The 12433-nt window shown below is 52.9% G+C and overlaps 1 protein-coding gene across 1 annotated transcript in view; it reads left to right on the top strand.

Annotated features, from left to right (window-relative positions):
* PLA2G6 (phospholipase A2 group VI) overlaps positions 1–12433 on the top strand; it is a 74352-nt gene that overhangs the window by 3979 nt on the left and 57940 nt on the right. Inside the window, exons 2-3 of the mRNA XM_019664568.1 lie at positions 3600–3817; positions 7460–7713. Coding sequence (XP_019520113.1) covers positions 7505–7713 — 209 coding nt within the window. The 5' untranslated portion in view covers positions 3600–3817; positions 7460–7504. The remainder of the gene's footprint in view (positions 1–3599; positions 3818–7459; positions 7714–12433) is intronic.

Genomic DNA, 12433 nt, shown 5'->3' with positions numbered 1-12433 from the left:
TAGGGAGGGTGTTCCAGTACAGTTATTTGTTTACTGGCTAAAAACTCCCTCACAGACAGTGCCATATGAGCTGGTGCATTGTCGTGATGCAAGAGCCATGAATTATTGGCGAAAAGTTCAGGTCGTCTAACCTTTTCATGCAGCCTTTTCAGCACTTCCAGAGAGTAAATTTGGTGAACTGTTTGTCCAGTTGGTACAAATTCATCATGAATAATCCCTCTGATATCAAAAAAGGTTAGCAGCATCGTTGCAACGTCGCAAACTTAATTGTCAGACCTTGTACTTCCTATCTTCCTTCTCTGCTTTATTTTTCTCCTTAGCAACTAATCAGCATCTAAAACCTATGTATATATTTCGCCTATTTATTATTTATAGCCCTCTCTAAAATACAGGTTTTAGGAGGGCAGGGATTTTGTCTGTTTTGTTCACCAGTGGATTCTCACCAGTGACATAGACTAGGTCCTAAGTAAATATTTGTAGAGTGAATCATAAAATGGCCATGCCACCAGCCCAAAGAGCTCTTCAAGTTATCGGTGTCTCCTGGCCTTGGGAGCTCCTGCAACGCTTCTGGGGAAGTTTGCTTTCAGCTGTGGTCCAGCCAAGCAGAGTGAATGAGAGAGAGAGAGAGAGACACCTTTTCCTTTTGGTGAAAGACCGTGTTGCCCTGGTTTACGTGAAGGGCTGCAGTTTTAGATGAGGGCCTTAGCTTTTGGAGGACAGGGAAAATCGAGCCTCGCTCAGCCACTTTCCATGCAGATTTTCTCCTGAAGGCAACCTGAGGGCTATGAGCTGGTTCTCTGGATTCCAACTACTTGGATTCAGGTCTGGCGAGTCAGTTTCCTGGGTGTATTGTGGGAGAAGTATACCTTCTCTTATGAGTGTCTTGAGGATGAAATATGATAATTACCTCAAAAACTTGGTGAGGCGCTCAGTGGGTATTGGATGAATGTATCACTGTTGGGTGTAAGGTGACCGGAGCGAGCGCTTCCCCATGCCTTACTCGCTTAATAAAGAGTTAGGGACAAGCTGGGATCAGAGCAAACATTTGGAGGGACATTTTGGTTTGGATGCAGCCTTGGAGGTCCAGAGGCTCATATGGGAGGTGGAAATAACATTGGACTTGACCTTTACTTTCACTTGGTCTTTCCTCATGCACTAATTGAGCGCCTACTATGTGCAGGCCCTCTTCCTAGCGCTGTTCAGGAGTCTGAGGAAGAAGGCATGAGTCCAGCTGCCAAGCAGTGCCTCCGTTTCCTCTCTCTGGACCTCTGTTTCTCCATATTTCTCACAAATGCACCCCCCCCACCCCTTTGACAGGCATTTGTCAGCTTCAAGGCAGCTAGCAGATGTGAAAACTCTGCCAACCATAAAGCGTGGCGGCCTTGTGAGGGGACGTAGGACTGTGTGGACATGTACTCACGTGCTGAGAGGTGCAGGAAGGAAGTCCGTGGTGGTCAGCACAGACCCCGTGTTCTCAGCTCATCCTGCCAGGGCAGTGTCCTGGGGCCACTTTGGCTGCACAGATGTGTGTCGCTGTCCTGTGCCTCTTGTTCCAATCACGAGACATCCTGCCATAAGCAGCCAGGGCTCATGAAGCCTGATTTCCAGCTTGAGCAGCTCTGCGTGTGCTCCCAGAATCCTCACGTGGCCAGTCCTGTGAGATCAGCTTCCTGGCCTGGCTGCCTGGGGATCCTGTCACGCACCTGCCTCGCAGGCAGCTGTCCGGTCTCTCTGGCCAGGCTTCTTCAAGAAGGAAGCAGAAGGCCTGAAGAGTTTTCCTGCTTGGAGTATGAATGAGCTCAGCTTCAAGCACCCTGGTGCCGTCGAAAGCTGAACTTTGCAGACCAAAGCTCAGTGCCACTCCGGGAGCCCAGCAGGTACCCGACAGAGGTTTCCCTGGTGCAGGGGTGAGTGCCCCCTGAGCCTTTCCATCATGGTGATGAGCTCAGCAGGCAGCTCGGAGTGGGTGGGGAATAGGATGTGTGGTCTGTTACCTCCTGCATGGCAATTTGAGAGGAGGATGGGGGGTTTGCCTCAGAGGTGCTGGCCCTGTGGGCTTCCAGTTGGCGCATTCACTTGTTTTCATGCATTCATTCACCAAACATCTATTAACTACCCTCTGCAAGTCAGGATCAGCATGCTAGGTGCTTGGATGAACAAGTAAAAGGGGGGCGGGCAGGCAGCTCAGACCCTCAGCTACATCCTCACAGTCACAAGTGCTGCAGTGGGGGTGTGCGCTGGGCAGTGTGGGGTACAGAGAAGTGGGCATGGATGCCAGGGCTGAGAGGAGCGGAGACAGAGTGTATGGTTCTTAGAGGAGGTGGCATGTGAACCGAGTCTTGAAGGACAAGAAGAGTCAGTCATTTGGCTCCCAGTCCTTTTCTGAGAGCATCCTCCGAGACAGGGAGGATGGGCGAGGGACAGGGGAGCATGCGTGCGGGGACACTGAGGCCCGAGTGTGGCGTGCTCCAGGAGGTGTCGGTGGCTGGAGGGGTAGGCCGGGCCAGTTCACGTGGAAGCTTTCACTGGAAGGTGACGGGGAGCCACTGGACACGTGGAAGCAGGGAGTCCGATTTGCACAGAGGGGATGTGAGATGGATGGGGTGGACCTGGCTGTGATGGTGTGTATGTATGGACAGGGCTATAGTGTGAGCTGGAAGGGAGAGTGAGCGTTGCAGGAGGGCCGATCTAGTGCTCTGAGCGTTCAGAGGCTCTGGCAGGAATGGGGGAAGGCGTTCCAGGTCGGACAGGTTAGGAAGTGTCCCCTTTCATTCGGGAAGAGCAGTTTTCACACATAACTGTCCGGAGTAGGAGGAGAGAGGGCGGGCCCAGGGCCTGGTGCTTTGTACCTCCTCTCTTGCCTGAGACCTACTAGGATCCTTCAGGGAATTCATGGCTGAGGAGGAACCGGATATTTGGAACTAACCACCCAAGTGCTTCCCTTCCTCTCCTGTGCTTCTCGAGCTTGTCTCCTCTTCTGTAAACGAGGGATAAAGAACCCACTTCATAGGGTGGTTATGAGCAAGGCGGCTGGCATAACGGGTGCTGGACAAATGGCTCCATGGTGACCAGTATTCATGTTGACTGCAGCAGTAACCATCGCCCCACCCCCCGCCCTGCGCCCCGTGCTGCCCAGTCCCAATGAAAATGCTCATTCCCGGATGGGTCACACAGACTCCTGTCCCCATACCTATCCATACATTGTTGTCAGCTCTGTCTGCTGAGAAGGCCTCTACTTTGTCCCCACTTCAAAGTTCAGCTCAAGAGTCACCTCCTCCAGCTATCCTTCCCCAACTCTTCTCACCAAGGGACTCTGCATTTTTCGAGACAGGGACTGGGCTTGGGTCCCTCTGAGACTACTCATTTTATGAACCCAATTGGCTACTTCCAGGGCATTCACCCAAAATTCTACCTATTGGTTCCAATCGTCCTCTGATCCCAGTAAGGTTTTTTTTTTATTTGTGTGTTTTCTTTTTGGATGGATATCAACATGTCCCTCTTAATTTGCCCTTTGAATACCCACAGTTTAAGGCCTCTCGGGCCTCAGTTTCTTTATCTCTGAAATGGGCACAATATTGCTTCTCCTTCCTGTCTGACAGCTCTTCCAGGGCCGCCTCACACCCAGAAGCCCCTGGAAGTCTTCCCTGAAGGAACCAAGCAGGCAAACTGGGCCTTCGACAGGAGATAGGGGAGCAAAACTAAAGAAAACAGGCCCCAAATATCCAGCCTCCCTGTAGAAGAGACAAAACTGATGCCTGGAAATTGCCTGGAGTAGAGGCAGAACTGTCACCATTACCATCACCACAGAAGCTCTTAGGTTTGTGTCTTACTACTTGTGGCATTTGAGCGAGCTGCTTGACGCAGCCTCGGGTGCCCAGGAGCCTGTGGTCCCTGTCAGATGACCCTGGCATCACCTAGATGCAGGGAGCAAGCCCGGGTGAGGAGTGATAAAACATAGCTGTCAGTAGGTGAAAGCAAATGTTGACAGTGGGGAGGTCAGAGGGCAAGCAGCTGTGAGAAGGGAGAGGAAGTGGGGTGATGGGGGCTGTGCAGGGAAGGAGTCGCTGGCTGGAAGGGACCTTACAGGTTTGGAATGGCAGCCCGCTCCCCCACCCAGCGTCCTCCCCCTGCAGCTGTGTGGAAAAAGCCCTGGGCTTTGAGGTCATAGGTGGCGGGGACAGGAGGAAGGTGACAGAAAGTAGAAGGAAGCTCAAGCATGTGCTCTTTACTCCACGCTTGCCACTTTCCCGGTTGGCCTGTTACGATTGTTCCAGGATGTGGCCTGGTGGTTTTCATTTCCTTTCTTCCACCTCATGACAACAATGGCCACTGTGTGCCCGCAGTTGGCCAGCATACTGGACACTTTCCCTATATTGTGTCATTTCATCCTCACACCCAGCCTGGAAGGCGGGAAGAGAGCCAGTGTGTCCTTTCAGCGGCCAGGCTGCTGTCCGCGTGCGGGAGGGACCCCCGCCGCCAGCCCAGGACCTGAGGAGGGTGTCTCCTCTGGGGCCCAGCTGGACCGCCCGCGCTGACTCTCCTCCGCTTAACCCGAGTGGGCGCCCTGGTGCTGGGCGCCCCTGACTGCCCCGCTTCCTGTGAGCGCCCTCCTCCGTGCAGCCAGCCTGCCCTCTTGGAAGCCTCTGGGCTGCTTCTCTAAGCCAGGCCTGACCCCCTCGGGGCCCCCCATAGTCGCAGCTGCAGGCTCCAAGGACTCAGCCTGTCTTCCTACTTCCTTTAAAAAATATAGCCATTTTCCATACTATTTGGAAAATAAGGAAAAAAAAATTGCCCATAAACCCAATACACTCATCTACTCTTAGTATTTTGGTATGTTTTCTATCAGCCAGCCTCCCTCCCATCAGCCTGCCCTCCCTCCCTCTCTTCCTTCCTTCCTTCCTTCCTTCCTTCCTTCCTTCCTTCCTTCCTTCCTTCCTTCCTTCCTTCTTTCCTTCTTTCCTTCCTTCCTTTCTTTCTTCCTTGTATAATTTTTACTCAGTTAAATTTGTAAACTGCTTTAACAGGCTTTCTGGGTGCCAAGCTTCGTGCTCGAGGTGCAGCACCTGCCTTTAAGAAGCTCAGACTCCAGAGCCAGCCCACCTGGGCGCCCATCCTTACTCCTCTACCTACTAGCTGTGTGACCTTGGGCATATGACTTGACTCTCTGTTCCTCGATTTTCTCATGTGTAAAATGAGGATAACAATAGTAACAGCTTTACAGAGCTAGAGTGGTGGTGCAGATAAAATGATTAATATATGTAAACTCTTGGAGCAGGGCCAGAGCGCAGAAAGGCCCGTGAGTGTTTAGTGTGATCAGTATTAGGAAGCGTAGAGGATCAGGGCTTTTCCAGACAGAAAAGGCGAGGAAGGACATTCCAGGCACACAAGTCGTCGTGGACAGGCCAGGAGGTACGAAACAGCATTGCTTTCTGGAATCGAGCGTGGCTTGGAGCTGACAAGGTGGGACCAATGGGGAGAGGCTGCGCGGGATGCAGGGGCCCCACAGGTGTGCTTGCAGCCCACGAACAACACAGGGAGCGCCATGGACTCCATGCGACTCAGCCCGTAACGGAATGCCGCATGCTTTTCCTGAGTTGTTAGCCATCGTCACAGTCACACTCTTCATGACCACAGGCTGTCTCTGGGGTGAGCGTATCATCACTTACAATTCCCCTAATGTTGGGGATTGAAGTTGCCTCTATTGGGCTGTTGGAAAAGTCATGACACATTTTTGCAACGAAATACATAGAAAAAATACGTCATGACTTTTCCGACAACCCAATATTTCTATGTCAAAACAGAAGTCATTAGAGTGCACATTGAGATGCATACCTGTCTCCCCTTTTGGGAGGTTCTCTTCCTGGGACCGATTTCCATACCTTCCCTTGGGGTCCCTCCCCTTCCCCCTGGCTATGGGAAGGGGTGTAGGCACCTCAGCTCCTCTGTCCTTACAGTTCCTGAGAGCAGAAGAAAGAAGGAACTTGACACAGGTCTGAACATTCTCACAAATGTTCTCATTTCATCCTCACAACACACGAGAGGGGAGCATGGTCCTCCTTTTCTAGGTGGAGAACAAGGCTCATGGTCTGCTCACACCACATCTTACTACTAACAAAAAGAAGGACATTACAAAGCTTCGGAGTGGTTCTCTGAGCCTCTGTAAAAGCGGGGGGATTGAAGTAAAGAGAGCTAATGTTTATTGAACATTTACTGTCTGCCGTGTTCCATTATTAGGTACTGTTATGGTCCCCATTTAATAGATGAGGAAACTGAGAATCAGAGAGGTTAAGTAACTTGCCCAAGGCCACACAGCTGGTAAGTGGTGAGGCTGGGGTTTGAACACAGTTTTGCACCAGAGCTGTACTGTGTGCTCAGTGCATCTGCCTCATGGTTTGGGGAGAATTAAATGAGCTGGTGATGTGATGTGCTTAGCTCAGGGCCTACTGCCTCATTAGCACTCAGTAAACATCTCCTGATGTAATTATCATTATCGACCCTTACTCTCTGTTTAGATGATTAAATGAAGCCTCTTGTTCCTTTTATCCCCACAGCTGATCCTCTACACATGGACAAGGGTGTGACTGGCGTCCACCCAGATGTCCACTCTCCCCAGGGTGCCCACACTTCCACTCTTTGTCCTCAGTGTCTGACCTGCTCTTTTGCACGTGACGTTCTGGCACAGAGGCAGAAGGTGGCCTCCAGCTCATTGTCAACTGACTTTGGTGGCACTGCCTTGGGAAGGCAGCGTGCTTTCTCAGAACCCAGGAAGCAACAAGAGTCTAATTCTATCATCAAACTGGGGACAGTTTCCATAGCAGAAACTGTGACCCTAGGAATATGAAATGTAACATTTCCACCCAAACACGTGTTCACTGTCCCTAGTCTTTTCCATTCATACTCATTTCCACGGAGCTCGGTTTTGGGTTCCCTCAGAGCTTCTTGGAAAACCAGTGTAGCAGGTATCAAAGGCTTTAGACAAATGCTTACAGTTCCCCTGCCCCTGATGGAGTGTGAGATGATCCTGGTTTCCTTGTGGCTTCTAGTGGAGAGGGACACTGGTTTTGTTTGTGGAGTTGAGATGACCCCTACCAAGCTCTTTGAGTTCCAAAAAGTCGAGGCTACACCTTCCATAGGGAGAACCCCTTCCTTTGCCCAGGGCAGGATCACCTGGAACACGCCCTTTGACCAGTGCAGCTCCGCACTACAGATGAGGAAACTGAGTCAGGGAGCAGGGCAGTCTGGCCACCTGCGCACAGTGGCAGCTCTGAGTTCCCATCAGGCCCTGCCTCCCACTCAGTGCCATCTCTCTCTCTTTCCCCTCCTCAGGTCCCTCCAGGCCCAGAGTCGGGAACTGCGCTGGTGGGGAGCGATCTGGGTGCCTTGGCAGGAAACCACTGCACAGGGTGAGGTGGGCATGGGAGACCGAGCCCAGCTGACCAGAGACCCCTTTTTCTTCCAGACTGAGGGGGAAGGTGGTGGGGCCTCCCCACCAGCCCCGCAGAAGATGCAGTTCTTCGGCCGCCTGGTCAACACCCTCAGTAGCGTCTCCACCTTGTTCTCTAACCCGTTCCGGGTGAAGGAAGTGGCTCTGGCCGACTACACCACGAGTGCCCGGGTTCAGGAGGAAGGGCAGCTGATCCTGTTCCAGAACGCTTCTGGCCGCGCCTGGGACTGCGTCCTGGTCAACCCCAAGAACTCACAGAGTGGATTCCGGTGGGTGATGGTCAGCTGCGACACACACATCTGTATTTCGACTCTTTCCATGTCTTGGACTGGAGGTTCCTTGACTGAGAAGCAGCTTCTTTGGGTTGACATCTGAGGGGTCAGGAGAGGGTTGGGAGAGGGGACTGCTTTTGACTGGAGGGAGGGGTTTCCTAGACTCCGCCCCTGGCCCATCAGGGTCCCGGCAGCAGGGGCAAGGCTTGACCCATGCAGATGGAGGGAAGGCAGAAAGTCAGGGAAGCTCAGAAGGGTCAGTCCAGTAAGGCCCAGGAATCTCCTGCAGCTCTGGATCTTTAAAAGCATGATCGTTCTTGTAGGGGCTGGCAAGGTGTGTTCAGGGAGCCTTTAAGGGGTGGACAGCTGTCACTGCTCAGGATCTCCTATGGGCTAGAAGTAAAGGGTAGGAAGCCAGTTGCAGGGCTGTTGGGAAAAGGGGAGAGAAGTGGCCAGGGACCCAAAATGCAGGGTCCAGAGGAGCCTGGGTCCTGCAGACTGGTGTTGAATTGGGCCAGTACCAACAGCCCCCTTTTCCATTTGTTCATCCACCTGGCTATCCCGTCATCCATCCAGCCAGCCAGCATGCACTGAGCACCTCCAGTGTCTCTGGAGTCTTGGGTCTCAGGCCAGGCTCACTTGGTGCTGTGAGATGACAAAACATGCTCTGTGCCTTTAAGGAGCGTGCAGTCCTTGGGGGAGGCCACCTGCAAACCAGGCAGTCCCCTGTGAGGAGTGCTGTGACAGAGGTGGAACCCACTGAAAGAGGTGATCACTTCCTGGCGGGCTCCTCTGTGTCTGGAAGAGTGGGCAGGAGTGTAACTGGCAGAACAAAGTGGAGAAGGTTGTTTCAGACCTTCAGAGGCAGGAGGAGGGAACCTGCAGGCAGATGGCTCTGCCTGGGTCCTGGGTGCATCAGGGCTTTGGTGACAAGTCGGGCTGGAGGGAACCTCAGGATCATTCTGACTGAGGAGGTGTGGCAGCAGGAATCTCAGAAAGTGGTAACTGGAGGCTCAGGGTCCAGCCATCAGGAGAAGAGCGAGGCAGGGTATCAGGACCCCAGGCCATCGGGTGAGAATTCAGGGCCTGGCTTCACAGGGAAACGGAAGCAGTTGGGCAAAGAACACATTCCAATGGCCAGTTTTAACACAGCAGGACTAGTCCAGACTGGGCGCAGATGGGCCTGAGCTGACAGCCCTCTTGCTTGCCCTGTTCCGGACAGGACAGGCCTCCACCTGCAGCCCCAGGACCCTTCCATAGGCCTGCAGCTGAGGGCTGCAGTTCTGGAATGCACAGCTGACCAGGGCAGTGGGTCCACTCCTGAGAGGGTCACTCATCCTTACGTTTGAGGCGCCCTGCCCTGGGGGCTCCATACCCTCCACATGCACATCACCACCAAGTCCTGTCAGTTGTAAATATCCCTGGACAGGATTTCAGATTTGTCTCAGGAAGCTTGAGCCCTACTGTGGGCAGGCTTCCGTACCAGGGGGTTAAACCCTTTGTCAACGGTTTATTAACCACGCCTGTACTACCACTGACCCTTGATTGGGTGGCACCTTATAGTCGACAGTACTTTCACATAAGGTATATTATTATACCACATCCTCCAGTGACCTGTTGAGGTAAGCAAGGAAGGCAGTATCCCATTTTATGAATGAGAAAACTGAGGCTCAGGGATGAGAAGTGATTCATGCAGGGTTGCACAGGAAGCAGTGCAGAAGCAGAGTCTGTGTCTTCTGGTTTCTCATCCATTTCTCTTTCTGTGCTACTCTGTTATCTCCATGTTTTTAGACAGGATAAGGAGCATCATTGGGTGGGGTTTCAAGCTAAGCTCATATCTCTTCTCGGAACTCCTGACATTCCTCACCGGGCTCTGGAGTCATGCCCTTCCCTCTAACCTGCTCCCACTCAAGCACGTCTACGTCAGCAAATGGCATCACTGTCCATCTACGGGGTTGTGCAATCCAGACACCCAGGGGTGATCCTTGAGTCCTTAGTCTCCCTCACCCGCAGATCTGGGTCCTTCCCGAGCTCTGTCAGGTTCTCCTCCCTGGTCCTGGGGGTGCCAAAAAAATGTATACACATTGTAAGCGATGTTACCGATGTTCAAGCAGTAGTTTGCCGTCATCAGAAGTGTCCGAACGCTGATGGGAACCCCTTTGAGCACCTCTTGTAATTGCAGAAGAAGTCAAACGTGACTTGTATTCATCTTTTGTTATTGGTATATATTGAGTATTACAATTAATACAGTTTACCTTTCTTAAAATGTGTATACATTGTTTTGCACCCTCTGCATATCTTGAGTCAGCTTCTTCTCAATCGGGGACAATTAGGTTCAGCTTAAGCAATAGAAAGCCCAACATGATAGTGGCTAAACAGGACCGAATTTAAGTTTTCTCCTAAGTGACAGCCATGGCAGGTAGGGCTGGTGTGACAGCTGTGCTCCTCAGAGTCCTCAGGAGCCCGGGCTCCTGCTGTGTGGTTGCCCCACCATGCATGGCCTCCAGTCTCTAATTCACTGCGTGATCCCGGAGCCAGCCATCACAGCCACCTTTCCAGCCAGTAGAAAGGCAGAAGGGCAGGGCGAAGAAGGGCACTCTCGTTCTCTTTTGGGGCACTTCTTGGAACTTGCACACATGCCTTCCACTTAAACCCCATCGGCCACGTGGCCACAACGACCGCAAGGGAGTCTTGGAAGTGTAGTCTGTATTCCAGCCACATGCCATCCAAAATCAGGGGTGCAGTTACTCTCTATTTTGCTGCTGGCTCTGTTTTCAGGCCATGGTCATGGTGTAGGTGGATTCTTGCTCCCGGCCCCTAGCGAGTTGCTCCGCCTTCATCTTCCTCTCCTCCCATCCTCTTGGAAGCTGCTGTAGGATCTTTCTAGAGGGCAAATCTGATTACTCACTCTCTTGCTTAACTTTTCAAGGGCTTCTATGTCCTTAACATATCAGCTAATTAGCATGGCTTGAAAGGACCCCTCCTGGGGCCTTGCCTCTCCCTGTGGTCTCAGCTCTGGCCACCCTGTGTTCCTGGCCTTGGCCCAGATTCTTACCTCGGCCTGGAACACTTTCCCCTTATTTGCCAGCCTCATGTCTACTTGCCTTTCCCTGGCCTTCAGGCCAGAGTAGGTGCTTCTGCTGCTTGTCCCCGTAGCACCCCATCTGCCTTCCTGGGGACCACAGACCCTGTAAGGGTAGGGGCTGGGTCTGTCTTGTTCACCCGCGTATGACTCCCCAGCACTCAGCAGGGTGCCTGGCATGTGTCAGGCTTGTGAGGTGAATGTGATACGGTCACAGCTTTAACAGTGTTTACTGAGGGCTGCTGTGTGCTAGGCCCTCCGTCAGAGCTGGGCGCCTGTTGGATTCAGGGCCGTTGAGGGGCAGAGCTGGCAAGCAGGAGTGGAGGTTGGAGAGGAGGGTGCTGGAGGGGAAGTTGTGAAGAATGGCCGAAATGGCAGTGCCCAGGCTTCTGGTGTGCCCGGGAGCAAGGGCGGGCTCAGGGCGCTGTGCCAGAGCCCTGGGGTTCTCACTGGGGGTGGTCATTGCAAGGGTCTCCCCACTGCTCTGGCACCCTGTAGTTTGTAGAGAGAAGCCTCGGTATACCAGACGTCCTCTCCAGGGGCTGAAGCTCTGTCCTTTCAGTGCCTCCTCCTCTACGTGCTGGAGAGCTTTGAACTGTCCCTACATGCTTAAGTCAGGTGTTAGCGGTACATGCGAAGTCCCCGCTTCCAGCCTCAGCTCCCGGTAGAGGTGTTCCGGTCGCCCTATAGCTGCTGTTAGCTGTCAGGCGTAGCTTCAGGATGGGGGGCAATTAGGACCTTCTGTGTCCCCAGGTTTTATTACCTGGGACCGGTGAGTCTCACAGCACCTCTCCTGGGTGGACAGATTGGACCCTGGCTGATACAGAGGGCAACTACAATAATAGCATCTGGGGTTTATTAGTGCATCCCACATGAGAGGACGCTCTCAGTGTTAACTCCCTTTATCCTCATAACAGTCCTAGGAGGTGGGGCTGTTACTGTTACAGAGGAGGAGACACAGCTCAAAGAATTGAAGTAATTTGCCCAAGGTCACACAGCTGGTCAGTTGTAGAGCTGGCACTCTGGCTGCAGAAGCCACCGCCTCCTTTTCACTCACGAGGGCCGCTTGGCTGTGTGGCTAGCTGGGCGGGGCTCAGCTCACCTGGGCCTTTCCTGACATATGGTCCAGGGCCACGGCTCTTCTGCTGTGAGCCCCAGGGCGGTCACTTGTAGCCTTGCTGTGTACATTATGATAACGTCCATACTTGTGTTCCTGGTACAAATGAATCATTGACTGCTGACATTTTCTGTGACATATGATATTTGATGGAACCCGCCAGCCCTCACTGATATCTCAGGACAAGCAGGGCTGCACTTCCCAGGAATCCTGGGAGGAACCATCAAAGCGAGTGGGACGTGATCTTCACTCCTTGAAAGGGGGCTGACTTGTGAGGCCCTCTGCACGTCTGCTCTGGGACTGTGCCATGACGCTGCCTATCAGGAAACCTCAGGCGAGCTGAGTGGCCGTGGCCTGGCCACATACCCTGTGATTTGCTCACTCACCCACTTATCCAGCCCACAGCCCATCGTCACCGAGTAGAGTGGACTACAACAGGTGTCTGCCCCCAGGAGGTCAGGCAGTAGCCTGCAGAGTACCCGGCATTCCGTGGGATAAATGTTCTAATGGGCTTGTGT

This window comes from Hipposideros armiger, unplaced genomic scaffold, assembly GCF_001890085.2.
Source record: "Hipposideros armiger isolate ML-2016 unplaced genomic scaffold, ASM189008v1 scaffold_426, whole genome shotgun sequence".
NCBI classification, from domain to species: domain Eukaryota; kingdom Metazoa; phylum Chordata; class Mammalia; order Chiroptera; family Hipposideridae; genus Hipposideros; species Hipposideros armiger.
Note: the sequence above shows the minus strand (reverse complement) of the source record. Positions and strands in the feature narration are given on the sequence as shown.